The sequence below is a fragment of the Sapajus apella genome, unplaced genomic scaffold (assembly GCF_009761245.1).
Source record: "Sapajus apella isolate SASKATOON/1434 unplaced genomic scaffold, GSC_monkey_1.0 scaffold127, whole genome shotgun sequence".
Taxonomy (NCBI): Eukaryota; Metazoa; Chordata; class Mammalia; order Primates; family Cebidae; genus Sapajus; species Sapajus apella.
This window is the reverse complement of record NW_022437067.1, coordinates 767149-794553: the sequence shown is the minus strand read 5'-3', so window position 1 is coordinate 794553 and position 27405 is coordinate 767149. Positions and strand designations below refer to the sequence as shown.

Sequence of the window (27405 nt, the reverse complement as noted above, 5' to 3'; positions counted from 1 at the left end):
TTGTGTCTAGGGCTCCGTGTGTCTGGAGCCCCGTGTGTGTCTGGAGCCCCGTGTGTGTCTGGAGCGCTTGTGTCTGTCACCTGTGCACCCACATCCAGCATCCATGCACCTGAGTTTTCCAGGCTTGTTCTGCTGCTCCCCTCAGTGTGAATGTGTTGTTCATTTGATCTGTGGTGTGGTCCATGCATTCCTGTTTGTGTTCCATTTCAGAGACCCTAGTTGATTTAATTGTTGCAAGTGACATGCGTTCATGGTTCAAGAAGTCAGACCTGCAGCCGACCGCCTCACTCCACTCCCGCCGAGCCCCTCCCCCCTCACTGAAGAGTCTCGTTATTCTTAGGTGTAGCCTTCCTGTTTTTTTTTTTTCTGAGGCAGGGTCTGGCTGTGTCACCCAGGCTGGAGTGCAGTGGTGAGGTCATGGCTCACTGCATCCTCATTCTCTCGGACTTGAGCGGTCCTCCCCCCTCAGCTGGACCAGAGGTCCTGGGCACACCACCACACCCAGGCCTAATTTTTGTCTTTTTTTTTTTTTTTGGATAGATGAGGTTCTATCTTGTTACTCAGGCTGGTATCAAACTCCTGGGCTCAAGCAGTCCTCCTGCCTCGGCCTCCCAAAGTGTTGGGACTACTAGCATGAACCACCACACCTGGCCAAAAAATGTTCAGACTTTTTGTTTTGAGAAACTTTTTAGACTTACAGAAGAGCTGTGGAAGCTCACCCATAGGCGCTTCTCTCTGCTTTCCCTGATGCTGGGACCTCACGGAGCCTCGGTTCCACTCGCTGACGTCATAAGGCCCTGGCGACAGTCACAGGCCGTGTTCAGGGCCGATCTGCTCCCACCCCCTCTGTGGTGTGAGCCGCCCGGGGTCCCATGTGGCGTCCAGCTGTCCTGCGCCGTGGGCTCTAGTCCTGGCTTTCGTGGTCTGCATCCTTTTGGATTTGCCTGGCGTCTGCTCACGATTCGATGTGCAGTTACACATTTGGGGCAAGAAAGGCCCAGTGGTGATGGAGCTTCCCCAGCAGTAGGCCAGGGAGAGCGGGAAGTTGCTGTGTCTCCTGTCTGGTGACTTTGGCCCCTGGTGAAGGCAGCGTCTGCCAGCGTCTCCACAGTGAAGTTACGCCTTCCCGCTTCGTAATCGGCCGACATCTTGCGGGGAAGTCACTGGGGAGGACACATGGCCATCCTGGACTTTCATGGCAGGTCCTGTTTCCTCTCTGGATATCTGTTTGGTTTCGTTCATGCCGCAGGGGCTGTTCCTGTCTGGTTTTGTCCACCCCTGCGGGTCTATTCCTGCTGGTTGGGTGACTTTTCTGTCTACTGGATGTGTTGCTTCTGCCTGAGAGCCTCTGCCCAGGGCTGGCGGCCTCCTGGGAGCTTCCAGGTCACTGCTCCTCCCCCACTGCCACCAGTCAGACTGGTGACCTTTGATCTTCTGTCTTCATTATTGATCTTCATTTGTAAACGTTCTCAGGCCTGACTTGTGGAAGTTTCTGCCCAGAGAGGACTTGTTTCTCTGTCTGCCCACAGCTGGGTCCCCTGCAGGCCCCTGGATCTGCCTGGCCACTCCAGGCTGGGTGGCCCAGCCCCACCTCCAGCTCCCCTCTCTTCCTGTTGGGAGGGTGGTCCTAGAGCCTCCCTACGTCTCACGAGCACCGAAACCCCTCACAGCTGCAGCGTCCAGGGTCCGGTTGGATTGAGTTGGAGCTTCAGTGGAGCCGCCTGCCCGCCCTCCGTGAGGCAGGAGGCCCTGGTGAGGTTTTGCTTCTCCTGTCCTGTTAGTGATTTTCAAGGCCCACTTGGGTGCGGCTGGTTCCCATTTACTGTGGATGAGTTGTGATTTTCTGACTTTATCATGGTAGGAAAGCCGAATGTGTTCAGCAGAAACGCTGCCCCGAGCTCACAGCCGCCCTCGCTGTCCGTGAGCCCTGAGCTCACAGCCGTCCTCTCTCTCTCTCCCTGAGCCCTGAGCTCACAGCCGTCCTCTCTCTCACTTTCAGTGGGGTTGTCTGTGAATTCCACAAGCTGTTTTGCTTATAGCCAGACTGCGTTAGGTGGCTTCGCCCAAGTGTCGGTGATGTGAGTGTCAGCACATGCAGGTGGACAAGGCACGTTAAGTGCCAAAGGACGGGCGGGGGGCTGTCTGTGGAGACATCAGTGGCCTTGAAAAGACGGTGCACTGGGGCAAGCGTCTCACGACGGCTGAGTGCCCACCCTGCTGCCCATGGGTCTCCTGGGCCTGCTCCGAATGTGAATGGACAACAAGCAGTTCTCCATCCTCAGCCTCCCAAAGTGGTGGGATTCTAGGTGTGGGCCATGGGCCCTGCCCAAATATAAATTTTTTCTTTTTTTTGAGACGAGAGTCCCACTCTGTCACCAGGCTGGAGTGCAGTGGAGTGATTTCGGCTCACTGCAACCTCTGCCTCCTGGGTTCAAGCGATTCTGCTGCCTCAGCCTCTCAAGTAGCTGGGACTACAGGCGCCCACCACCACACTCAGCTAATTTTTGTGTTTGTAGTAGAGACAGAGTGTCACCATGTTGGCCAGGATGGTCACGATCTCTTGACCTCATAACCCACCCGCCTCCGCCTCCCGAAGTGCTGGGATTACAGGCGTGACCACTGCACCCAGCCATTCACAGCACTTTAGGTGGAATTATTTTCCCCCATCCCGTGTAAATCTTGAATTCTCAGAACAACTTAGGAAGGACCCTGGGCCTTCTCACCTGGGTTCTGGCACCTGAAGGTGATGTGGCTTTTCCCCGGGCCCATCCCCGAGTCGAGGATCCGGGGGCTCGAATTACCCGCCTTTCACTCTCAAGCACCTTCAAACTTGTTTTTCTGCACGCGACATCGAGCTCCCCGCGCACCTGCCAGCGCATTTCCCCTGCCCCGGTGGGCCTGGGGTCCACCCTGTTGGCCCTGGGGCTGAGCCCCTTCGTTTCCATCGTAGCTTCCGCTCCGTGAATAAATTATATTTGTTTCTCTTGTTGACAGGCACTTAGGTTGTAATTCTTTCGGTATTTGTTTTGTCTTGTTTTGCTACTAACAAAAAATGCTGCATTGAACACCCACCTCTACGACGGTTGTGAGAAGCTGTGAAGAGACTTGGCCCTCTGTGACCAGGTCAGCTTCAGTGACATGCTTTATTAATTTTCTTGTATTTTGTTGCTCCCTGTCACCTGCATGACCTTTGAAAGGTCACACCCAGTCAGGCACAGTGGCACATGCCTGTAATCCCAGCACTGTGAGAGGCCGAGGAGGGCGGATCACAAGGTCAGGAGTTCGAGACCAGCCTGGCCAACATGGCGAAACCCTGCCTCTATTAACAGTACAAAAATTAGCCAGGCATGGTGGCGGGTGCCCATAATCCCAGCTACTCAGAAGGCTGAGGCAGGAGAATCGCTTGAACCCGGGAGGCAGAGGTTACAGTCAGCTGAGATCGCGTCGCTGCACTCCAGCCTGGGCAATAAGAGTGAGACTCCTTCTCAACAAAGAAAAGAATAAGCAGCTAGCATCAGGAACCACAGCCATCAATGCAGACGCAGGTGCTTTTGTGGGAGGAAGAGGAGGTGTTGCCTCCTCCCGTGGCCCTGGAGCTGTGGGGTCAAGGATGCTGCGGGCAAGGACGGTCCATGGTAGTAAAGTCTGCGGGAAGGGAGGGAATGGAGGGACCGGACAGTCACCCAGACCGAGTCCAGTTGAGGCAGGGCCTTGGGGGCACGGGTCGGTGTGACGGCCGGGGCTAAGCGCCCACGTCCCAGGACTGGGCAGTTCCACTCCTGCACGTAGACGCGGACGAGGGTGCTCCCAGTAGCCCAACCCACGTGCTTCTTGGCAGAATGGGTCCATCTGTCCTGCAGGGTGCTGGGCAGTGATCCAGCAGAGAACCTGCATCCCGGTGTAGCAGCACGGAGGGGCCTTTGTTTGCAGTCGGCTTCCTGTTTAGGCCTTTTTTTTTTTTTTTATACTTTTTAAAAATGTTTGTAGGCAAGGTCTTGCTCTGTTCCCCAGGCTGGAGTTCAGTGGCACAAACAGGGCTCACTGCAGCCTTGGCCTCCGTTGCTCAAGCGGTCCTCCATGCCAGCCTCCTAAGTAATTAGGACTACAGACATGCACCACCATGCCCAGCTACTTTTTAAATTTTTGTTTCTTTTTTTTTTTTTTGAGACAGAGTTTTGCTGCTGTTGTCCAGGCTGGAGTGCAGTGGTGTTTTCTCGGTTGACTGTAACCTCCGCCCCCAGGTTCAAGTGATTCTCCTGCCTCAGCCTCCCAAGTAGCTGGGATTATAGGCATGCACCACCATGCCTGGCTAATTTTGTATTTTTCGTAGAGACAGGGCTTCTCTGTGTTAGTAAGTTTGGTCTCAAACTCCTGACCTCAGGTGATCCTCTTGCCTTGGCCTCCCAAAGTGCTGGGATTACAGGCGTGAGCCACTGCGCCTGGCCAGACCCTTAAGTTCTTGATGCACGGGAGAACAGCAGCATTGATGAAGTGCGATTTCTGTATTTTTGTCTCTCCACTGATTGTGAACGAATGTTAGGGTGGGAACTGGGCTGCTTGTGTGAGGCCCATGGGCTTCTTGGTGGGAGCACAGCGTTGGCAGAGAAGGGGACTGGGGCCCTCACTTTGGGGGCAGTTTTGCCTGGAATGCTGTGAGTTTCTCAGATGGAAACTAAGTAGACAGACTGTTCTGGCAGAGAGCGGTGCTTGGCCAGCCATGTGTGAGCTGGGAGACGCTTGTGCTTGAACTCAAGGTCCACCTCCACATCGGTGGGACATGACTGGCCTCGTCTGCCCACGCCCAAGCCCGCGTGCTGCTGGTTGCTGATCACCGATCCTGGGGGCGGTTTCTTGAGCGTCAGCTCCTTGCCACATGAGTGAATTTGCTTTGAGAAACTCACTGGTGGCTGCAGAGTCTATGTAGCAGGTGCTATGGCAGCGTCCCCAGCCAGGGAGGTCCTGGTGCAGCGGCAGCCTTCAAGCTGGGAGGGAGAGGGCGAGCGGGTCTAGTGGGGTGGGTGTGAGATCAAGGCCTGCACCCTGGGCTCCACAGGGATCGGCTCCTGCAGGGCGGGTGTTCCGGCCTTTTGTTCTGCCGCCCTGCAGCGCCCTTTGTTCTTGGATTTTCACCTAAGCCAGGTGGCTGCTCCACCCCCAGCCAGGGCCCCTCGGGAAATGGGCACAAAGTCTCCTACCTCCCTGGCTCAGGGCCTGGCCTGTCCTAGACAGCTCCAGGGAGGCTGCAGCCCACGGAGGCTTTGCTCCCAGCTCCTTGTCACCCCACGCTAAGCAGTGGGCGTGTGCTGCTGAAAAGGAGAAAGAAAATGGTGTCTTTGTGGAGACCTGGTACCATCAGTGGCCAGAGGAGTGGAGGAGCCCTGTGTTACTCTGGGACTATGGGAACTGGTAGGCGGGCCAGCCTCACCCTCACAGATGTCTGTGGTGCCCTGGAGGCAGCTATCCTGGTGCACCCAGGGGTCAGGGCACACGTTTGTGTCTTGGGAGCGTCCGGGTGGCACTGAGCGGGTGGTGTGATTGGCAGACAGGGAGCCCTGGGTACGCAGACACACAGAGTAGGGGGAGGGGAGGGGACGGCCACAGGGGCCCTGGCATTGTTACCACTGGGGAGCACCAGGTCCCAGATGTGGGGAGGCCAAGATTCAAGCACCTCAGAGCACTGCTGGGTAGGGGAGTCGGGAGCTGGCAGAAAGGCTGGCTTGAGCGCCTAGGAGAGGTCTCGGCCAGGGAGGGGGCGTCGTGCGTCCCTCAGCATAAACAGAATATATCTGGTGTAGCATGCACGCAAGTACGTAAATGTAGAAGGAGATGGTGGGTGAGGTGGGAACCCCAGCTTCCTTGGGGGAAAGAAGCGAGGGGAGGAGGGGCCCCGGGTCGGGCAGTACAGCCCGCACCACACATGCTGGGAGCGAGGTGGGGAGACACAGTGGGCGACCTTTTAGAGGCACAGCCGCCCCCCAAAGTAGGAAGAGAAACCCAGGGGTGAGAAACAGGAAATGGGCTGCCTGAGCGCTGGGTTGAGACCTGAGGGAGGTGGCGCCGGCGCAGACCCTGAGCTGGAAGGAAGATGCTCTCTGGTGCTCAGGAGGAAGCAGCTGTTCTGACCTGGCCGGAGCTTGTGGGAAAGGAAAGGGTGTCTGCTTGAGAAGCCACAGTCACCTGAGCATGAGGCGGGTGCGAGTGTGGTTTTGCGCCACGGGGTCTGTCTAGAAAGCAGCACGGAGTTAGTCCTGGGGCACATGGCAGAGGCAGCCACAACACCCCTTGCCAAGGCGCAGCTGCCAGCCAGGGCTTGAAGGGCCTCCAGCCCCAGGTCTGCCAGGAAGACAGTCAGGTGTGCCAGGAGACCATCTCCCAAGAGCAAGGATCTGCCAGTACGAAGAGAAAACGGGACTCCATTGCTAAAAATCTCTGGGCAGTGAACGATTGCATTTTTTTTTTTTTTTTGAGATGAAGTCTTGCTCTGTCGCCAGGCTGGAGTGCAGTGGCGAAATCTCAGCTCACTACAACCTCTGCCTCCTTTGGTTCAAGTGATTCTTCTGCCTAAGCCTGCCGAGTAGCTGGGACCACAGGCGTGTGTGCCACCATGCCTGGCTAATTTTTGTATTTTTAGTAGAGACAGGGTTTCACCATGTTGACCAGGATGGTCTCGATCTCTTGACCTCGTGATCCACCCGCCTCGGCCTCCCAAAGTGCTGGGATTACAGGCGTGAGCCACCGCGCCCGGCCAACAATTGCATTTTTAAGTGATTTTCAATTGGTGGTTAAAATGTCCTTTAAGGACATTAAATGTTCAAAACGGGTAATGTGTTTCCTTTTCTTAGCATTGTAGCATCTGCTCCTGTGCTTTGCCAGGGAGAGGCCCCGGTGGCCTTGTTCCTGCCGCCCGGAGTCCCTGGGCGGTCTCGGTGGCCCATGCAGCCCGGCTTGGAGGCAGAGTCGTCCTTTGTGGCGGTCGTTCCAGCATGTCGCCCTCAGTGAAGACCCCAGCGCTGGGAGAGCTCGTTCCTGGCTCCGAGGAGAAGCCCAAGGGCAGGTGGCCTCTCAGCTGGGGCTCTCTTTTTGGTCACCGAAGTGAGAAGATTGTTTTTGCCAAGAGTGACAGCGGCGCGGATGAGAATGTACTGACCGTCACCATCACGGAGACCACAGTCATCGAGTCCGACCTGGGTGTGTGGAGCTCGCGGGCGCTGCTCTACCTCACACTGTGGTTCTTCTTCAGCTTCTGCACACTCTTCCTCAACAAGTACATCCTGTCTCTGCTGGGAGGCGAACCCAGCATGCTCGGTACATGGTGGCCCGCGGGAGCCGGGGCAGCTGGGGGAGTGGCCAACAGCTACCTGGGAGGGCGGGGCGGGGGTGGGGGAGCCCTGCTGGGATGGGACCCAACCTCTCCCAGGTGAGCCCGCGGTTGGGGAACGCGCAGGCACTGGGAGGGCCGATTCCCCCTCAGCTCCGACCGCCTCCCTCCTGCAGGCGCGGTGCAGATGCTGTCTACCACGGTCATCGGGTGTGTGAAGACCCTCGTTCCTTGCTGTTTACATCAGCACAAGGCTCGGCTTTCTTACCCACCCAACTTCCTCATGACCATGCTGTTTGTGGGTCTGATGAGGTAGAGCATGGCTTGTTTGTGGTTGAGTGTCTCTTTCAGTGTAAAATCCCTCTCCAGTTCCTAGAATGGGAAATGCTGCGGGCCGCTGAGTTTTCAGTGCGGACTTTGTAAAAGTGTCAGGCTGTCGAGACACCAGATAAGTGATCTCACTGCCACGTGTGTTTGTCAGCTTCTCTCTGGGCTGGTCACAGGACTGGGCTCCTTGTCTCTGGGGCAGTTTATAAGGGGTGGTGGAAGTCGCTTCACACCAGGCGCAGTGCCATTTCCTGGGGGGTCGACCTAAGGCAAGGCAGAGGTGGGTCCAGGGACCACGTTGGTGATGAGGTGGGTGGGGCAGGGGCTGCAGGTGCCCACCGGCCGAACGAGCTCCTCGGAGAGCCTGTCCTGTGGTTGTAAGTAGACGGACTTGCTCTAATCTAATGGTGCTTTTTCCATATTTTTAGGTTTGCGACTGTGGTTTTGGGCTTGGTCAGCCTGAAAAATGTGGCGGTTTCGTTTGCCGAAACAGTGAAGAGCTCGGCCCCCATCTTCACGGTGATCATGTCTCGGATGATTCTGGGGGAGTACACAGGTGAGGGCTCCTGGGCCCTCCCCCCGCCTGCGCCCACCGCCCGCCTGTACCTGTGCCCTGCTGTCCAGGGCATCCACCTGCAGTGCCCTTCTTTGCTGTCTGCCGTGGGGCCCTGTGCAGGAGGCCACCTGGAGCGGTGCCTACACTGGCAGTGCCTTCACTTCTCCCCTGAAACGTTCTCCGCCCGGTCCCGTGCTCGGGGGTGTCATGGAACCTGCCGCCGCCCACAAGGTGCTCTTAGGCTGGCATGCGGAGGTTAGGGCAGGGTTGTGCCTTGTGACCCTAACTGGGTGAGGAGACGGGGGGACTGGCAGATTCACGGCAAGCAAGATCACTGAAGGTGCCAGGCACTGGCCCGAGGAGGACGGGCGGGGACCGCCTTCGGCAGGTGCCGCACAGATGGCTGTGGCTCCTGGTCCGTGGGCCCACCTGTGCCAGCACCCCACAGCCTCCCCAGCACCGCCACCATGGCCTCTCATGGGCCCAGCCCTTGACCTCAGCTACAACCTAGGCTCCTGCCTCCTCCACCTCTCCCCCTCCTCTCCCCCTCCTCTCCCTCACCTCTCCCCCCTCCTCTCCCCCTCCTCTCCCCCACCTCTCCCCCTCCTCTCCCCCTCCTCTCCCCCTCCTCTCCCCCACCTCTCCCCCACCTCTCCCCCTCCTCTCCCCTTCCTCTCTCCCACGTCTCTGTCACTTACAGGCGATTTCCAGCATCCTCGTGCTGCATACCCAGCGTAGCGCAGGAAATAAGCCAGGGGGAGAGGCGCCCACGGAGTCCAGCGTCTTGCACAGAGGGGCGGGGGGGTGGGTGTGCACAAATGTTCACTTGTTTGAGAAAACAGCAAGATCTTAAGGCCAAGGCAGGCATCTGCCTTCGGGGGCAGGAGGAGAGCCGAGGGTCCAAGGCAGGCGGGGCTGGTCCCATATACACTTGAGAACCGCACAAATGTTTAGGTGATTACAAAATCAAAGGCTAAAAATCAACTCCATTTTTGTTTTTTGGTTTGTTTTTTTGAGACAGCGTCTCGCTGTGTTGCCCAGGCTGGCGTGCAGTGGTGAGATCATGACTCACTGCAGCCTCTGCCTCCCTGGCTCAGGCGATCCTCCCATCTCAGCCTGTTGGGTAGCTGGGACATCAGGCGTGCGCCACCACGCCCAGCTAATGTTTTTGTATTGTGTGTGTGTGTTTTACTGTGAATATACTTTAGTCTTTTTTTTTTTTTTTTAAACAATTGAAACTCTGGGAATTCAGAATTAGCAGTGTTGCCTGTGAGCTTCTTACTGATGCCAGAAAAGGTTCCGACCTCACATGCCTTCCACGCTGCTCTGCTGGGCTTTGTCCAGACGGACCTTTGTGGGTGCCGCTGTCCATTTCACGGGTTCTCCTGGCTACAGTTTCACTTGGGAAGACCAAGTCCTCATGAATTGCATGGCGTGTGGCTCGCAGAGCACAGCTCCTGGTGAGCATTTGCTTATTTTTTGTATACCTTTTTTGAGTTGGCTAAGGCAGACTCCTCCTCAAAGCAATGAAGACAACATGCTTCCCAACGACCTTTTCCTCCAACTCAAGTACTAGCCAGACTTGGATTTTCTGGAATGATTTCAGTGGTGGAACAAGAACAAAGATTATGATAGCTTTCTTTTTTTTTGACATGGAGTCTTTCTTTAAGTATGGGATATTCGAAGAAAAAAGACATGGAGTCTCGCTCTGTGGCCCAGGCTGGAGTGCAGTGGCTTGATCTCAGCTCTCTGCAGCCTCCACCTCCTGGGTTCAAGCGATTCTCCTACCTCAGCCTCATGAGTAGCTGGGATTACAGGTGCCCGCCACCACACCTGGCTAATTTTTGTACTTCTTAGTAGAGACAGACTTTCAGCATTGTTGGCCAGGCTGATCTCGAACTCCTGACCTCAGGTGATCCACCCGCCTCGGCCTCCTAAATTGCTGGGATTACAGGCGTGAGCCACTGCGCCTGGCTTTAAAAAGCAATCCTAAAAATCATGAACAGAATGACACAGAGGAACCTTACTGCCCTTCGAACCATGCAGAAAGGAGCTGTTTATTTCCAGCAAGTTTAACTTGTCAATTTGACCTGCAGCCATGGTGGATGAGATGTTAGAAAACCAGCTCTTGCTGACAACATTGAGAACATCTTGATATCATTTAGCAGAAAGAAATCCAAGGGGGAGGCGTTAGGGAGCAATGGAGGTGCCGGGGCCTGAGGTACACAGCTTCCGGAGCCTCAGGTAGCCTGGGGAAGTGACCCCGTCTTGAGCACCACCCTCCCCGGTGCATTCGCTAATGGTTTCTGAGCAGAACAGTCTCCTGGGGCTAGAGGGGCATGAGCTGGAATGGGCGCCCTCCAAGGGGACCCCCCAGACTCCAGACCTTCAGCGGGGATGGGAACCTGGTGCTGGATGGAGGTGTCTGTGACACCCCAGCTGCACATCTGCAGCAGAACCGAGTCCTCCCTGAAGGGTGAAACGGCATTCACAGTTTCCAGTTTTCTCTCTGATTGTCGTAAGCATTTTCTATGATTCGACCAGAGTTCCGGCAGAGGACGAGAGCAGGTGATGGCACACGAGAGGACGTTTCTGTGGCTGGAGACATCCACGTGGGCCCAGGTCCCTCTGCCACGCCAGAGTCTCGGCCAGGCCACGTCTGTGGGCTTCCCGCCTTCACTCATCTCAGAGGTTTCCGTTTCTTCTTCTGAGGCAAGGTCTTGCTCTGTCACCCAGGCTGGAGTGCAGTGGTGTGATCACAGCTCACAGCAGCCTCGACCTCCCCCACGCAGGTGATTCTCCCACCTCAGCCTCCCTGGGAGCTGGGAGCACAGGCCATGTGCCACCACACCAGCTAATTTCTGTATTGTTTGTAGAGGTGGGGTCTCGCTGTGTTGCTCAGCCCTGTTCTTGAACCCCTGGGCTCAAGTGATCCTCCTGCCTAAGCCTCCAAAGCACTGGGATTACACATGTGAGCCATGTTCCATGGATTTTTAAAAAATCCTTCACGTAAAAGTGTTCTGTTACATTTCGGAAGGAAACAGGAATAAGCTCATCGTGGGTGCATGTAGAGGCTTTAGGTTTCACCACCCCCCCCCGCCCCCCTTTCTTGTACACTGCCCATGGGGACATATGAGTCTCCTTCACACTCATAGCCTCACACATGAGCATTCACAGAACCAGGAAGGATTCCATGGCTCGCCCGCCCGTGACTGGGATCCAACCTCTCCCAGACGATCTCATGCAGCGTGAAGGTACCACCATTGCGGGGGACGGGGCTTGTTTGCAGACATGGGCTTCCATCTGCTTTATCTTCCAGTGTAAAGAACCTAACAAGTATTGGTTTCGAATGGAGCATCCGTTCCTTTCCCAAGAGGGGATGGAAACAGAGCTCTTGGGAGGGAGCTTCCGCCGCTCACGGGTGCTGTCCTCTCTCCAGGGCTGCTGGTCAACCTGTCCCTCATCCCGGTCATGGGCGGGCTGGCGCTGTGCACAGCCACTGAGATCAGCTTCAACGTCCTGGGATTCTCGGCCGCACTGTCCACCAACATCGTGGACTGGTGAGTCACGGAGCGCGTGAGTGAGGGGGGTGAGAGCCAGTTTGCTTGCCTGACTGGGCGTGCAGATGAGCTGAGAATTTCTCCTGTCAGTCAAAGCTGGTCCATTCAATTCTGCCTTTTCCTACAGAGCAAAATGCTAGGTGTCCTCGTAAGGTAATTTTTTCTGAGAAACAGGCCAAAGTTTCAGGATGCACGGCCTTGATACTTAAAATGCTAACCATGGAGACACAGCTGATAAACGCTGAATGGCCGGCATGCGCTCAGCAGTGTGTCTCGCTCGGTGTGGCTGCTTGTGTCTTCACGCGGCCGCCTCACGGCCAGAGCAGGGACAATCCCTGCGGCAGGTGGTCCCCATTCAGGAGCTGCGTGGCCTCCGGGTCAGGCGCATCCTCTGCTTCCTTGGTGGCCGTCTGAGTCCTGGTATCACGATGGCAGGATGAGAGGCTGACTCCCATGGTGAGGACGGTGCATGGCAGGGTCCCAGAGGAGAGGGCCCAGTGACTTGCGTCCTTCTTACACAGCAGAGAAGAGGGCTGGATGCTGCACTTTGGGGGCTATTCAAATTCACTCAGAATTGAGCATCTGCGTCTCTGTTAATAGCCACACTCCAGCCCTGGCAAACCTGCCCTTTCAGAATGACCGACTGCTCCCGGGCTCCTCCTCCTCCCGGGCTCCTCCTGCTCCCGGGCTCCTCCTCCTCCCGGGCTCCTCCTCCTCCCGGGCTCCTCCTGCTCCCGGGCTCCTCCTCCTCCCGGGCTCCTCCTGCTCCCGGGCTCCTCCTCCTCCCGGGCTCCTCCTGCTTTTGAGAAGAGAAACACCCACCACCAGTGTCCGAGAGTTTATCATTATTATTACTAATAAGCAAAGCAGGTTCATGGGGAGATTTTGAATAACATAGCTAAGTAAAAATAATAATTTGCTGGGCATGGTTGCTCACGCCTTAATCTTAGCACTTTGGGAGGCTGAGGCAGGCGGATCACCTGAGGTCAGGAGTTTGAGACCAGCCTGGTCAACATGGTGAAACCCCATCTCTACTAAAAGTCGGGCATTGTGGTGGGCACCTGCAGTCCCAGCTACTTGGGAGGCTGGGGCAGGAGAATTGCCTGAATCTGGGAGGCAGAGTTGCAGTGAGCCGAGATCGCACCGCTGCACTCCAGCTGGGGCAACAGAGGGAGACTCCATCTCCAAAAAAAAAAAAAAAAAGTAAAAATCATAAAAAATCATCTCACTTTTAACATCTCAATGCCTTTCCCTCCAGTGTTTCCCTCTGTGTGGGTGGTTCTTGGGAGCATGGTGTGGGTTCTGTCCCTGTCCCATCTGTGCCATTCCGTGGGCCTCGTGTCCTTCACTCTCCGCAAGTCTGGTTTCCGTGCCGGCTTCGTGCACTTGAGCCATGACCTCACGATTCTCATGTTGCCAAACTGCCTCTGGCTCTTTGTATTGAGAGTTAAATCTGCAGGGAACATCTTTTTCTAGAATCTGTATAAATGCGTGAGTATCCTGTGGGGCAGATTCCAGGAAGGCCCTGAGGCAGAGCCCTTGAACTTTGCTGAAAGGCCCTTACTCTTGTCAGATTGTGGAATGGGGCCTGATTTACAGTCCTGCCCACAGCAGTGCCCTACTGACCTTGTCCTCAACTCAGTTTTTCCACTGGAGGCCAGCGTGGTGGTTCATGCCCATAATCCCAGCAGCTTGGGAGGCCAAGGCAGGCAGATCACCTGAGGTCAGGAGTTTGAGACCAGCCTGGACAACACAACAAGACCCTGTCTCTGTTATTACTATCATTACTATTGTTTTGTTTGAGACACCAGGATGGAATGCAATGGCATGATCTCTGCTCACTGCAACCTCCGCCTCCCAGGCTTAAGCGATTATCCTGCCTCAGCCTCCCAAGTAACTGAGAGTGAAGGCACGTGCTACCATGCCTAGCTAACACCCGCCATGAAGCCCAGCTAATTTTTGTATTTTTGGTAGAGACAGGGTTTCATTATGTTGGCCGGGCTGGTCTTAAACTCCTGACCTCAGGTGATCCACCTGCCTCAGCCTCCAAAGTGCTGGGATTACAGGCATGAGCCACCTCACCCAGCCCTCTATTATTTTATTTTATTATTATTATTTTTTGAGACGGAGTCTTGCTCTGTCGCCAGGCTGGAATTCAGTGGCACAGTCTTGGCTCACTGCAACCTCCACCTCCTGGGTTCAAGCGATTCTTCTACCTCAGCCTCCCAAGTAGCTGGGACCACAGGCGTGTGCCGCCACGCCGGGCTAACTTTTATATTTTTAGTAGAGATGGGGTTTCACCATGTTGGCCAGGATGGTCTTGATCTCTTGACCTTGTGATCCGCCCACCTCGGTGTCCCAAAGTGCTGGGATTACAGACGTGAGCCACCGCGCCCAGCCTATTCTTTTATTAAAAAAATAAAAATAAATTTTAAAAGTAAGCTTTTCCAGTTGAAAAATTAGCTGGGCACGTTGGCACGTACCTGTAGTCCCAGCTACTTGGGAGGCTGAGGTGGGAGGATCAGTTGAGCCCAGGAGAAGGCTGCAGTGAGCCATGATCACGCTTGTGTACTCCAGCCTGGGGACAGAGCGAGACCCTGCCTCTAAAATGAATATGCTAATTAATTTAAATAGCTCTAAAAAGGCTCACCTCGCCCCCCTTTCACATCCACAGGCAGCGTGCTGCCATCTGGGCTCTGGTCTGACCGCTCCTGCACCTGCACGTCTTGTCTTCTCCGCGGCCATCTGTTTTCCCTGTGGTTTGTGTGTCCTGATTTTGAGCCTTTTGCGTATTTTTCTGCTGGGGTCTTCATCTTTTTTTCAGCCGTGCACACACCTTGGGAATCCCCAAGTGCCTGGCTGTGGCAGCTGCTGATTTACAGGAGCTCTTTATTCAAAAGAGAGTTCTGTGAAGTGCTGGCAGGCAGGGCCTTTGGGGTCCTCTGACAGCTAAGCGATGAGTGGCCTCAGGCAAATCGCCCACTCTCTGAATGCCTCGGTTTACCCACCTCTACGGGGTAAACCTCCCTGTGTGCTCTGCCTGGACACCCCCAGCCAGGCACCAGCTCAGCAGTTCAGCAGCCGCCCACTGAGGTCTGGCTGTCCTGCCGCTCGTGTGAGCACAGACACCTCTTCCCTCGATGCTTTGTGCCAAGGGCTAGTGTTGATACTTACCCTCTTCTTTTCTTTGTTCTAGTTTGCAAAATGTTTTTTCAAAAAAGCTTCTCAGCGGGGACAAATACAGGTTCTCGTAAGTATTACTCATCACTGAAATTTCCAAGTCATAGACAAAGAGGACTTCCTGCCCACTTTAAGAGTCAGGACACCTCTCAGACCTGACTCCCTTCCGCTCTAAGCTCCGGAGGGACACACCTGGTACGCAGCTGCTCCCTGCAGCCCCTCAGCCAGCCTGGTGCCCTTTTGCCTTTTCATTTCTGGGAAGCTGCCGTGGCCCTTGTCAGCTCGGGAGAGAGTGAACGTGCCATGGGCTGGGTTGCCTGGGTGTGGTCTAGCTGTGTGGGAACTCAGCCTCCGGATGCAGTGGGCATGTTCTCTTGCCACCAGTCCGGACGCGGTGGGGGCCCAGCGTGTTCTGTTGCCTGTGGTCTGGACATGGCAGGACCCAGTGTGTTCTGTCACCCACAGGGCCCCGGAGCTGCAGTTCTACACCAGCGCCGCCGCAGTGGCCATGCTCGTCCCAGCCCGGGTCTTCTTCACGGTGGGTTTCAGAAACAGGCCCCCATCCTTGCATGCCCAGCTGCCTTATCTGGCGATTCAGGAGTAGACTGAATTCCCTTTCCAGGCTGTGCGCTGGCTGGTCGCGCCCAGCTCCGCCACGGGCCCTGCTGAGCTGAGTTGCTCAAGGAGCTGCTCAGGGTTTGCACCTCAGATTTTTGTGTGTTGATTGTTTTGATTCTTCATGATTCAACTTGAGAGGACTTTTAGCTTAGCTTAATTTCTTTTTTTCTTAGAAAAACTTTTTTTTTTTTTTTAAATTGAGTCTGTTTTTGTCTCCTAGGCTGGAGTGCAAAGGTGCAATCTCTGCTCACTGCAGCCTCCACCTCCCAGGCTCAAGCTATTCCCCTGCTTCAGCCTCCCAAGTAGCTGGGATTACAGGCATGCACCACCATGCCTGGCTAATTTTTTGTGTTTTTAGTAGAGACGGGGTTTCAACCATGTTGGCCAGGCTGGTCTCAAACTCTTGGCCTCAGGTGATCCGCCCACCTCAGCCTCCCAAAGTGCTGGGATAACAGGTGTGAGCCTCCGCACCCAGCCGCCATTTTAACTACTTTTCACTGTAGCTGAGTAACATTAAGTACGTTGATACTGTGTGTGGCCATCACTGCTGCTCATCTCCAGAACCCTCTTCATTTTGCAAAACTGAACCACTGTACTCATTAAATACTCCCCATTGTCGTCCCCCAGCCCTGGCACCCCCATTCCTCTCTGTCTCTGAATTTGATGACTCTAAGGACGTCACACAAGCGGAATCATACCTGTCCGTGTCTGGCATGTTTTACGTAGCATGCGTTTTCGAGGGTTATGCATGCTGTAGCATGTATCAGAGTTTCCTTCTTTTTTATCTTATTTATGCATTTCTTTTTTTGAGATGGAGTCTTGATCTGTCACCCAGGCTGGAGTGTAGTGGCACAATCTCAGCTCACTGCAACCTCCGCCTCCCAGGTTCAAGTGATTCTCCTGTCTCAGCCTCCCAAGTAGCTGGGACTACAGGTGTCGCCACCATGCCCAGCTAACGTTTTTGTACTTTAGTAGAGGTGGTGTTTCACCCTGTTAGCCAGGATGGCCTCAATCTCCTGACTTCATGATCCGCCCACCTCAGCCTTGTAGAGTGTTGGGATTACAGGTGTGAGCCACTGTGCCCGGCCAGGTTTTTTTATTTTCTATATTGACAGGTTCTTAACTGTATTGCCCAGGCTGGTCTCAAACTCCTGGGCCCAAGCAGTCTTTTGGCTTCGGCTTCTCAACAGTGGCTCACTCCTGGGATTACAGGTGTGAGCCCCTGTGTTCAGCCTTCTTTCCTTTTTAAGGCTGAGTAATACTCCATTGTATGGGTAAGACCACATTCTTTTCTTCATCCATCCATTGTCGGTTCTTTTTGCCTTTGGCTATTTGAATAATTTTGTAGTGAACATGGATATGCAAATACCCTTTGAGACCCTGCTTTCAATTCTGTTTTTTAGTATCACTTTTAATAATAGGTACCTCTTTATTAACTCATGAAATAACCAGACCTAGGGCCAGGCGTGGTGTGCACACCTGTAATCCTAGCACTTTGGGAGACCGAGGCAGCCAGATCACCTGAGGTCAGGAGTTCGAGACCAGCCTGGCCAACATGATGTGAAACACCATCTCTACTAAAAATACAAAAATTAGCCAGGCGCAGTGGTGGGCACCTGTAATCCCAGGTACTTGGGAGGTTGAATCAGGAGATTTGCTGGAACCTGAGAGGCAGAGGTTGCAATGAGCTGAGATCGCGCCATTGCACTCCAGCCTGGACAACAAGAGTGAAACTCAGTCTCTAAACAATTAAAAAAATTTTTAAATAATAACCAGGTCTAGCAGTAAGCCTAATATCTATGGTAATTTGATGTAGTGATGAGGGCAAACAGTATTTCAAGGTATCAGAAGCAACTGCTAACAAGATATGAAAGTATATGTAGATTTTTGGTTTTTTTTTCCTTTTTTGAGACGGAATTTCACTCGTTGCCCAAGCCTGTGTGCAATGATTTGATCTTGGCTCACTGAAACCTCCGCCTCCTGAGTTGAAGGGATTCTCCTGCCTCAGCTCCCGAGTAGCTGGGATTACAGGTGCGCGCGCCACGCCCAGCTAACTTGTGTAATTTAGTAGAGATGGGGTTCCCCTTGTTGGTCCGGCTCATTGAGAACTCGTGACCTCTGTCATTTGCCGACCTCAGCCTCCCACAGTGCTGGGATTGCAGGCGTGAGCCCCGCGCCCGGCCCCTCACTGTGGTTTCTGTTTGCATTTTCCTGTGCCCGATGACGTTCAGCCTCTTTCACGTGCTTGTTGGCTATTTACATCCACATGTTAAAGCCTGATCAGTGCAAAAAATAAAAACAGAAAAAAACAGCCAACGGGTGAGCGTGCAGTTCAGGTGTCCCCTCAAGGCGTTTCCAGAGCTGCCCTCAGTGTCGGCAGCTCTGCACAGTGACCATGTGGGAGTGACGCTGGTGTTTGTGGTGGATGATTAGTACATGGAAAACGCACCCCAATAGAGTATCTTTTTGTTTTCCACGTAGGACGTCCCAGTGCTTGGGAGGAGTGGGAAGAGCTTCAACTACAACCAGGACGTTGTGCTGCTGCTTCTGACAGACGGAGTCCTGTTCCACCTTCAGAGTGTCACCGCCTACGCCCTCATGGGGAAAATCTCCCCTGTGACTTTCAGGTGAGCCAAGGAACTTGCTGGGAGGTTAGTGTATAATACTGGGGTTCAGGGTGTCCTCGGCTCCCCTGAGAGGACGTTTCTCCAGGTTCCAGGTCTCCTGCCCTTTCGAGAATGAGAGGGGACCACGGCACAATGTGCAGTAAATGTCAGACTCAAAAGTGTGTACGGAAAGTGATTTATTTTAAAGCAGAGAGAGAAAAGGAGAAGGAGAGAGAAACAGCTAGCTCTCACACTGAGAAAGAAAAGCCGCTGTCACACTGAGTGAGAAAGAAAAGCCGCTGTCACATTGAGTGAGAAGGGTTCCAGAGTGGGAAAGCCAGAGCAGGAAAGCTCCTCTCACGCTGAGTGAGAGAATCCAGAAAGAGGGAATCCAGGAGAGGAGAGCAGCCTCCACACTGAGTGGAAGGGAATAGAGAGAGATGGAGTTTAGGAGGGAAGGCAGGCTTCCACGAGTGTGGAAGGGGACCCCAGAGGGGAGATCCAGGAGAAAGACGGCTTCCACGAGAGAGTGTTCGTGGAAGGGGGCCCAAGCATGGAGTCCGAAGGGGTGTGGAAGAAGGGGACTTTTAACCCAGGAGGAACCCCCACTTTCTCTAAGACCCCAGACCAATGAAAGGAGTTTCTTATAACTTCCGCTGGAGTGAGTGACTCTTAGTTTCTTCCCGCACTGGCGAAATTCAAACAGAAACTGTTAAATCTCCCAGATGGAGAGAGGTGGGCGGGGGTGTGGCACCAGGAAGTTCTTGACCTTAAAACTATGTCCCCTGGCTAACCTAGAAAGAGAGCACATTCCCTCAAGTGTGTCCAGGTATTTTTATAAGGGACACGTGATTTTCTGCAGGGATGACTGTGGCTGTGCTCTGTAATTACCAGGCCTTTTCATACCCGTCCTGTTTGAAATGCAAATGATAGACTGGGCCCAGTGGCTCATGCCTGAAATCCCAGCACTTTGGGAGGCCGAAGCAGGCGGATTGCTTGAGGTCAGGAGTTCGAGGCCAGCCGGATGTGATGGCAGGCTCCTCTAACTCCATCTACTCGGGAGGCTGAGGCAGGAGAATCGCTTGAACCTGGAAGGCAGAGGTTGCAGTGAGCCGAGATCACACCACTGCACTCCAGCCTGCATGATAGGAGTGAGACTCCATCTCAAAGGAAAAAAAAAAAAAATGGTAAACTGTGAAATAAACTGCAAATTGTGTGACACAGGTTTTTAGGGAAATCCCCACTAGAAGTCGTTGCATTTGAAGATTTTTGAAATGGAGTATTTTTCTGTCTAGAATAGCATGGCGTTTCACTAGTCTTGTCTGCAGGAATGGAATGGTCTCTTCTGGGCTGTCCAGTACAGGAGCCACTGGTGCACACGGCTTCTGAGCGCCTCAAATGTGGAGGATGTGACAGGAGCCAGGGTCTTCATTCTAGCCGAGTACTGCAGTTGAGCTTGAAAAGACGCCTGTGGCCACCGGCTCCTGCTCCGCAGCGCGCTGCTGTGGAAACTCGGGGCACGGGGCCTTCGGACTGGACAGATTGAACGAAGGTGCTGGGTTTTTTAATTATTTTTTATTTTTTCCTGAGATGGAGTCTTGCTGTGTCACCCAGAGCTGGGGTGCAATGGCGTGATCTTGTCTCACTGCAACCTCTGCCTCCCAGGTTCAGGTGATTCTCTCGCCTCAGCCTCCCAAGTAGCTGGGAGTACAGGTGCAATGGCTCACACATAAAATCCCAGCACTTTGGGAGGCCGAGGCGGGCAGATTGGCTGAACTCAGGGGTTTAAGACCACCCTGGGCAACATGGTGAAACCCTATCTCACTAAAATACAAAAATTGGCCGGACATGGTGGCGGGCACCTATAGTCCCAGCTGCTTGGGAGGCTGAGGCGAGAGAATCACTTGAACCCATGAGGCGGAGGTTGCAGTGAGCCAAGATCACACCACTGCACTCCAGCTTGGGCCACAGAGTGAGACTCCATCTCAAAAAAAACAATAAGGCTGGAGACTTTGGTAGCAAATAAAAAGGAATGAGTTTATGTCACCAGCAGTTGTAGAAATCCACGCAGCTGGTATCAGCAGCCGCCCCCTCATATCCTATTGTGGAAGTCAGTGGACCTTTTTTCTGAAACATCTGATCTGTCATGAGGAGGCAGAATTGTCCCCAGATGTAAAGGGAAAAGCAGACGTCAGGGCTGGTGGGGGTGGGGAGCACTCAGGTGTGGCTCTCCCTCTTTTCTGCTTTCCATCTGGTCCAAGTCAGTGCGGTAAATTCGCAGATGCCCATCCGAGGTGGTAGCTGTGCGTGGTGCGTGCAGTGTTCCGCAGCTGAGGAGCATGCCCCTCCTCACCGGGTCGCCTCGTCCATGGCACTGCCTCGCTGCATGCTTCCTGAGTCCTGAGCAGCACGCGTCTGAGATAGGAAGAATGGCTGTGCTTTCTTAGTTTTTCTGGAAGTCATGGTGGTCTCCTGGGCTTGGTCACTGTCTCTCACCAGCTTCTTTCTTTTGGGGGTCAGGTATTATTTCCAAATGCTCCTGAAACCTAGTGTTTTAATGAACATTAGTGATTGTTAGCGATGGTTCAAAAAAAGAAAACTTTTTTATTTTTTGAGATAGGGTCTTGCTCTGTCACCCAGGCTGGAATGCGGCGGTACCATCTCAGCTCACTGTAACCTCTGCCTCCTGGCCAAGTGATCCTCCCGCCTCAGCCTCCCGAGTAGCTGGGATAACAGATGTCTGCCACCACACCAGGCTAGTTCTTGTAATTTTTTTTTTTTTTGAGAGGGGGGATCTTGTTATGTTGTCCAGGCTGGTCTTGAACTCCTGGCCTCCAGTGACCCACCCACCTTTGACCTCCCAAAGTGCTGGGACTACAGGTCTCAGCCACCACATCCAGCCCAATTATTTTTCAGTAGTATTTTTTTGTTTTATCAAAGTTCATATTGTAAGAGCCACAAGTGCTTATTATGGACAGTCTGCAAAGGGTATTTCACAGCACCTGTATTTTTGCACAGCCCTAACATTTTCTGTGTGGTGCCCTTTTTCACCTAACTGGTGATCTCGGGATGGTTGTTCCAGGGGCTGTAAAGGCACCATGGGTGTGTGGCAGATGTTCTCGTTCTTTAGAGAGCAGGCTGCAGTACTCAGGGTGAAATGCCACGATAACTTTTTCTTTTCTTTTCTTTTTTTTTTTTTTGAGACGGAGTTTCGCTCGTTACCCAGGCTGGAGTGCAATGGCGCGATTTCGGCTCACCGCAACCTCCACCTCCTGGGTTCAGGCAATTCTCCTGCCTCAGCCTCCCGAGTAGCTGGGATTACAGGCACGCGCCACCATGCCCAGCTAATTTTTTGTATTTTTAGTAGAGACGGGGTGTCACCATGTTGACCAGGATGGTCTCGATCTCTTGACCTCGTGATCCACCCGCCTCGGCCTCCCAAAGTGCTGGGATTACAGGCGTGAGCCACTGCGCCCGGCCCCTATCTTTTTCTTTTCTTGTTTTTGTTGTTTTTTTTTTTTTTTTTTTTTTTTTAAACTCTCACTCTGTAGTTGAGGCTGGAGTGTAGTGACATGATTTCGGCTCACTGCAACCTCTACCTCCTGGGTTCAAGCAGTTCCTCTGACATAGCCTCCTGAGTAGCTGGGACTACAGGTGCATGCTACCACACCCAACTAATTTTTTAGTATTTTTAGTAGAGATGGGGTTTCACCATGTTGGCTAGGCTGATCTTGAACTTCTGACCTTGTGATCCACCCACCTCAACCTCCCAAAGGGCTGGGATTACTGGTGTGAGCCACCGTGCTCAGCCAATATCTTTTTCTTGTTCTTCAGCGAGCAGGCTGAAGCACTCAGGTGAAATGTCACAATCTCTGTAAATTACTTAAAAATATTTCATCCGGGTGCAGTGGCTCACACCTGTGATCCCAGCACTGTGGGTGGCCAAGGTGAGAAGTTCTCTTGAGCCTAGGAGTTCATGACCAGCCTGGGCAACATAGTGAGACCCACCTCAATTGGATGAAGCTGATGAGGCGGATGTCATGGACTCCTGCATCTGGATCATGGGACTTGACTGTTCCTCAGGTTTCTCTTCCTCTAACTTTTAGTAATGAAAAGTATCCCGCAAAAAAGAAAGAAGGGACAAGGGAGCAGGCAAGCCCCCCTCAAAGTTCCCAACCCCCCTGGGCAGAGCTCACCACCACCCGGGTCCCCCAGAGCAGCCCGGCCTCTGGACCCAGGCTCAGCTGAGCTGCTGGCTGCCAGCCAGGGTAGCCCTGACGCTGAGCTCCCCGGCTGCCCCCACCCCCATCTCTGCAGTGTCGCCAGCACCGTGAAGCACGCCCTGTCCATTTGGCTCAGCGTGATCGTTTTCGGCAACAAGATCACCAGCTTGTCGGCCGTCGGCACAGCCCTGGTGACGGTCGGGGTCCTGCTCTACAACAAGGCCAGGCAGCACCAGCAGGAGGCATTGCAAAGCCTGGCTGCAGCCACCAGCCGAGCGCCTGAGGACCCCGGGGAGCCACTGCTTACGCAGGACCCCAGGCAGCACCCCTGAGTGCAGGATGCCACCAGCCGCTGCTGTCCACTGACGCCGCATCCCTGGAAACGGGCAGGGATGCCCTCCTCCACAGCCCTGCTGCGCTGCAGGACACGGGGTGCTGAGTTGGGCCTTTACTGCTCCTTTCTCGGTTTTCCGGTGGAGACCAGCGGAAACGCAAATGGGCTTCCAGGTATCAGCTTCCTGGAGTGGAGAGCAGAGCCCGCGTCAGCCGAGCCCATCCCCGTGTAATGTGAAAGCAGCCTCTGTGGCTCCCATGCTGGGCACGGTGCCCATGTCCTCCTTGGGCAGCACCGCAGGGTCCACCAGGAACCAGAGCTGGGTCCAATGCCAACAAGAGCTGCTCCCTGCTAGAGCCGAGAGAGCACTCAGCTTCCCACACCAGCCTTCAAAGGCCCTGAGGCCCTGAACCAGCTGCAGACTGGCTCTGGGCCTGAGGCCACAGAGCAGGGCCGACGGGGGTGGACAGAAGGGTCTCCTGCTGCCACCGCAGGTGCTCAGAGCTTCACCCCACCTGGCTCAGACTGTCCCAGAGGCATCGAAAGCCCCAGGCTCTGGCATCGCAGCCCCAGGCTACGATGGCACTCAAGGGCTGTGACCAGGAGGCCTTTCAGTTAACCTGTGAAGAGGAAAGTCCACTACCCCTTCCACACCCTGGGCTGCATGAGACCCCCCGCCTCTGGAGCACCCTGCTCATCACCTTCCATACCCTGGGCTGTGAGCCCCACCCCTCGCTGGGGCGCCGTGCCCTCCTACCTGTGGTGGTTTCCAGCCCTGAGGTTGAGGACAAACCCCTCGTGTTTAACTAGGGGAGGAGGAGATGTGTACATTCCTTTTCTTTTTTGGACTCGGTGTCAGGCAGGCAGTTCTGAGGTCCCAGTGGGGTGCGCCTGTCCTCCCTTGGAGCCCACTGCTCCCAGTCTCATCCTCGAGTACCCGTTCGTTTCCCCACGTGAGGACGTGGGCAGGACGTTGCAGTGTTGATGGTTTGGGCTGTGTGGCATTAACACAGACTCGGTCCTTGCTGAAAAAGGAAGCGCTCACTGAATGTTTCTGGGACACATTGTGTGTCAGGTGCCCACCCCACAGCCCACTCTCCCCAAGGGATAGTGGCCCTGCAACGCTGACCACCGGCCAGCTGGGCTCCTCCTTCCTCCTCAGCGTCACGCACCCCAAGGGCGCAGGAGGAGCCGTGTGTCAGGCAGAGGCTTCTGACCGTGCCTGAGCTCTTCACCCCTCATCTCGTACCCGGCGCGTTTCTCAGCTGGTGCAGTCTGCTGCCAGCCAGCTCCAGGGCTTGTCAGTGGCCCCACGTCTTACTTTGCCGCCCTGCTCCTCAGCTCTCTGGCACCCGTGGTCACTTCACTGGTTTTCCATTTGGCTTCTTGCCTGGAAAATATAAAAATAGCACCTCTTGAAGATAAAATTGTCCAGAAACAGAGCAATAATGATGACTCATAGCTTCTACCTACTCAAAGTCTGCCATGATGATGGGTCTTTTTAACCCACAAGCAACCTTTTTATTTTTTTGAGACAGTCTTGCTCTGTCACCCAGGCTGGAATACAGTGGCATGATCTTGGCTCAATGCAGCCTTGACCTCCCAGGCCCAAGCAGTCTCCCACTTCAGTCTCATGTTGCCGGAACCACGGGCATATGCCACCATGCCTGGCTGATTTTTTAATTTTTTTGTAGATGGGGATCTCACTGTGTTGCCCAGGCTGGTCTCGAACTCCTGGGCTCAAGCAGTCTTTCCGATTCAGCCTCGCACAGTGTTGGGAATACAGACGTGTACCACTGCACCTGCTTCCAGCCACTTTTATAAAACCACTGACCTGGGTCTGGAGGACAGGCTGGTGTGTACCCACTGCACCGTGAAGACACATTTTCTCATGGGACTTTCCCCGGGATTCCATTTCTCTTTTTTCTCTTTCCTCAAAAGCTAATGGAAAGAAAATGCCCTGGAGGTGGCATGGGTGGGGGTTGGTGATCTGTGAGCATCAGAATTGAAAGCAACCCCCAGGGTGGCCCTGTCCACACCCCCATGGAGAATGTGGCTGCCAGGTTTCCCACTGGCCTCTGAGTACGGTTCTGGTGTAAGGAGAGATGCAGGCGCCTGGTTCTGAGCACCTTTGGATTTCCGGCGCATATTCTGTGGTGCCCCCCCCCCACCCTCACAAGGAGCTTCCAGCCTGTTTTGATTTTGTTTGTGGACCAAATGTTTTCCCAGATGATTAACAAATAGGGTGATTTCCTGTGTAACGCTGCCCTGGGGCCTCTTCCTCATCCTGGCAGAAGGAGCCTGGAGCCCATGCAGTGGCCAGCGCTGTGTCCTTACCGGGGTGCGCCATCCCCTCCCTCTCCCTTAGTTGCCTCTCCACACCAAGTCGGTTTCCGCTCACTGATCTTCAAGGCATTCCCATAACAGCCCAGCACCAGAGGCAAAACCCAAGGCCTGGCTGGGCCATATTAACGAGTGTACAGACACATTGTTTAAACCACTTTGTCTAATACTTTTATAGAATAGTAAGTTGTTGAATGGTCACAGATGTGCTTACAGAAACACTGGCACGGCGTGTCGTGACTTCCGTTGGGTGTGTCCATGGTCACTGTCCGTGCCTTTGCAAACACACACAACTCTTGAACCACCTCCTGGACTGGGTGATCTGCTTACTTGCGTCGATACTTACAGATGTGCAGCTCTCTGGCTTTCAAGGAAACTTCCCCTACTGAATGACATAAAAAGATTTTGAAAATCCAACAGTCACAATTCCCTGTATAACAGTATTAAAATAACCTGCCTGCTTGGAAAGAGGAGAACACTGTTGCACAACCCAAAATGTGTAATTTGTGAAAAATTAACATGCGGAGTCAGAAGCAGTAATCTTAAAAAGCTGTACAAAGAGTATCAGCCAAATAGAACTCTGCTTTGTAGCGTGCCTTTAAAATCCTTGCCACAAAACCAGTGAGCTGTGCTTGCTGCTGCCACGCTCCCAGAGGATCACTTAGGTGGGTCAGTGGGAGTAACGGGAACAAGACAGCTTTTGCCATCTGTCCAGATGACGTCCTGAGTGAGGCCTGAAAATATTTCTCTGTTGGAAGAAGTAAGGGCGAATGTCATTACAGACTTCCCTTTTGCCTTGACCAGTGTTGTACTAAGGGCATTATTCTTTCCCAGCATACATACACACACTGCTAGGGGCCTTAGTTCATAGAATGAGAGTGTCCCAGCTCCCCGATAAATCTGGCTATTCTCTGTGTCCTGGCTGAGGATACAAGAGTGGGTCGTCTACTCCCAGAACCCTCAGAGCACAGAAACCTGCAGCTTTGCTGCATCTGAGGCATTTCTTCCATTTTTCCTGTGCGCCGCCTGTCAGTTTGATGACTGCTGGATCCTTGTTCGTGGAAACTCAGTTGGAAACTGTTCTAACTAGCAAAGTCCTTTTCTGTTTGTTTTCCGTTTCATTTGACTTTCGGCTGAAAGTGGCATTCAGCTGACTTGCTTTTTCAGACTGACTGCAGATGTGAGAGTCTTGACCTGCCCACGTGGTGTTGGGAGGCTCCACCTTGAAAAGGGACAGTCAGGGCAACTTTCCCCACACGGGAAAACTTGAAAATTCGTTAACAATCTTCTACGTCAGAGCGAAATTCTATTTCCTTTATACCAAACTATGGCGAACTGAAGGCACATCATATGTTTGTAGTGTTTTGTATGTGACCCATTTCAGTATTTCTATTACTAGACTAATGCTTTCTAGCAAATGGTTCTGTTAACTTAGGGAGTCACTGGTTAATTCTGCTGTGGTGATAGGTTGATACTGTGTAACTGATCCTGTGGATGCCTCCTTGTTATTTTTGTCTAAGCAGCCGTGGTAGCCGCTGTGATTTTTGCTCAGCAAATAAAGTAAATGTTAAATATGGGCTGCTTTGCTTTCTTCCTTCTGTGACTCTGGTGTTGATGCTCCTGAAATGATCAAGGCTAGTTTCTTATTGCCTGCAGCAGCTTCTAGCAACCCAAAATGAGCAAGAGAAACCAATTCTCAAAAACAAGAGGCTGTTTGCAAACAGCAAAGGATTGCAATCCAGGGTTCATCCACAGGCTCATCTCAGGGGCTGGGACAGGGGCAAGCTTCTGCAGGCAGAAAGAAGTTGCGTTAGCTGTCCTGACACAAACATCAGTGGCAACAGTAGCCTCTGCGGTGGCGGCCTCTGTTAACTGGTGGGGCTGGCTGTTCCTCACAGAGGGTCTTCACGGAAGTGGCTTAACCCAAACTTCTGGTTGGGAAAAGCCTTTGGGGCAGCTCCCATTACAAGCACAAGTGCAAGGCCACCCCCTCCTCGTGGCCTCCAGCGTCAATTTTCTTAGGGTTTGACATAAATGGCTGCATTTGGGTACTCACAGATTTCACAAAGGAAGGGTAAAATGGAGAGTTTCGACAGGGTGCGGTGGCTCATGATTGTAATTCCAAAAATTTGAGAGGCTAGCAGGAGGATCACTTGAGGTCAGGAGTTCAAGACCAGCCTGCCCAACGTGGCGAAACCCCATCTCTACTAACAATACAAAAATTAGCCAGGTGTGGTGGCGCATGCCTATAGTCCCAGTTACTAGGGAGGCTGAGGCAGGAGATTCGCTTGAACCCAGGAGGCGGAGGTTGCAGTTACCTGATACCATGCCACTGCGCTC

General features: G+C 53.6%; 1 protein-coding gene across 6 annotated transcripts in view; it reads left to right on the top strand.

Moving 5' to 3' along the window:
• The window catches only part of SLC35E2B (solute carrier family 35 member E2B), a 29532-nt gene extending 5410 nt beyond the window's left edge, over positions 1 to 24122 (top strand). The window contains exons 1-9 of one of the 6 annotated variants that reach the window (XM_032262128.1): positions 1210 to 1752; positions 6843 to 7305; positions 7495 to 7630; positions 8074 to 8201; positions 11641 to 11761; positions 14958 to 15011; positions 15407 to 15479; positions 18041 to 18186; positions 22483 to 24122. In XM_032262128.1, the coding sequence (XP_032118019.1) occupies positions 6984 to 7305; positions 7495 to 7630; positions 8074 to 8201; positions 11641 to 11761; positions 14958 to 15011; positions 15407 to 15479; positions 18041 to 18186; positions 22483 to 22720 (1218 nt within the window). In that variant the 5' untranslated portion in view covers positions 1210 to 1752; positions 6843 to 6983 and the 3' untranslated portion in view covers positions 22721 to 24122. Of the gene's footprint in view, positions 1 to 1209; positions 1753 to 6842; positions 7306 to 7494; positions 7631 to 8073; positions 8202 to 11640; positions 11762 to 14957; positions 15012 to 15406; positions 15480 to 18040; positions 18187 to 22271; positions 22455 to 22482 lie in introns of those variants that run through there. The other 5 variants (XM_032262133.1, XM_032262127.1, XM_032262129.1 and 2 more) reach the window with 5 other exon arrangements.
• Positions 24123 to 27405: the final 3283 nt, after the last annotated feature.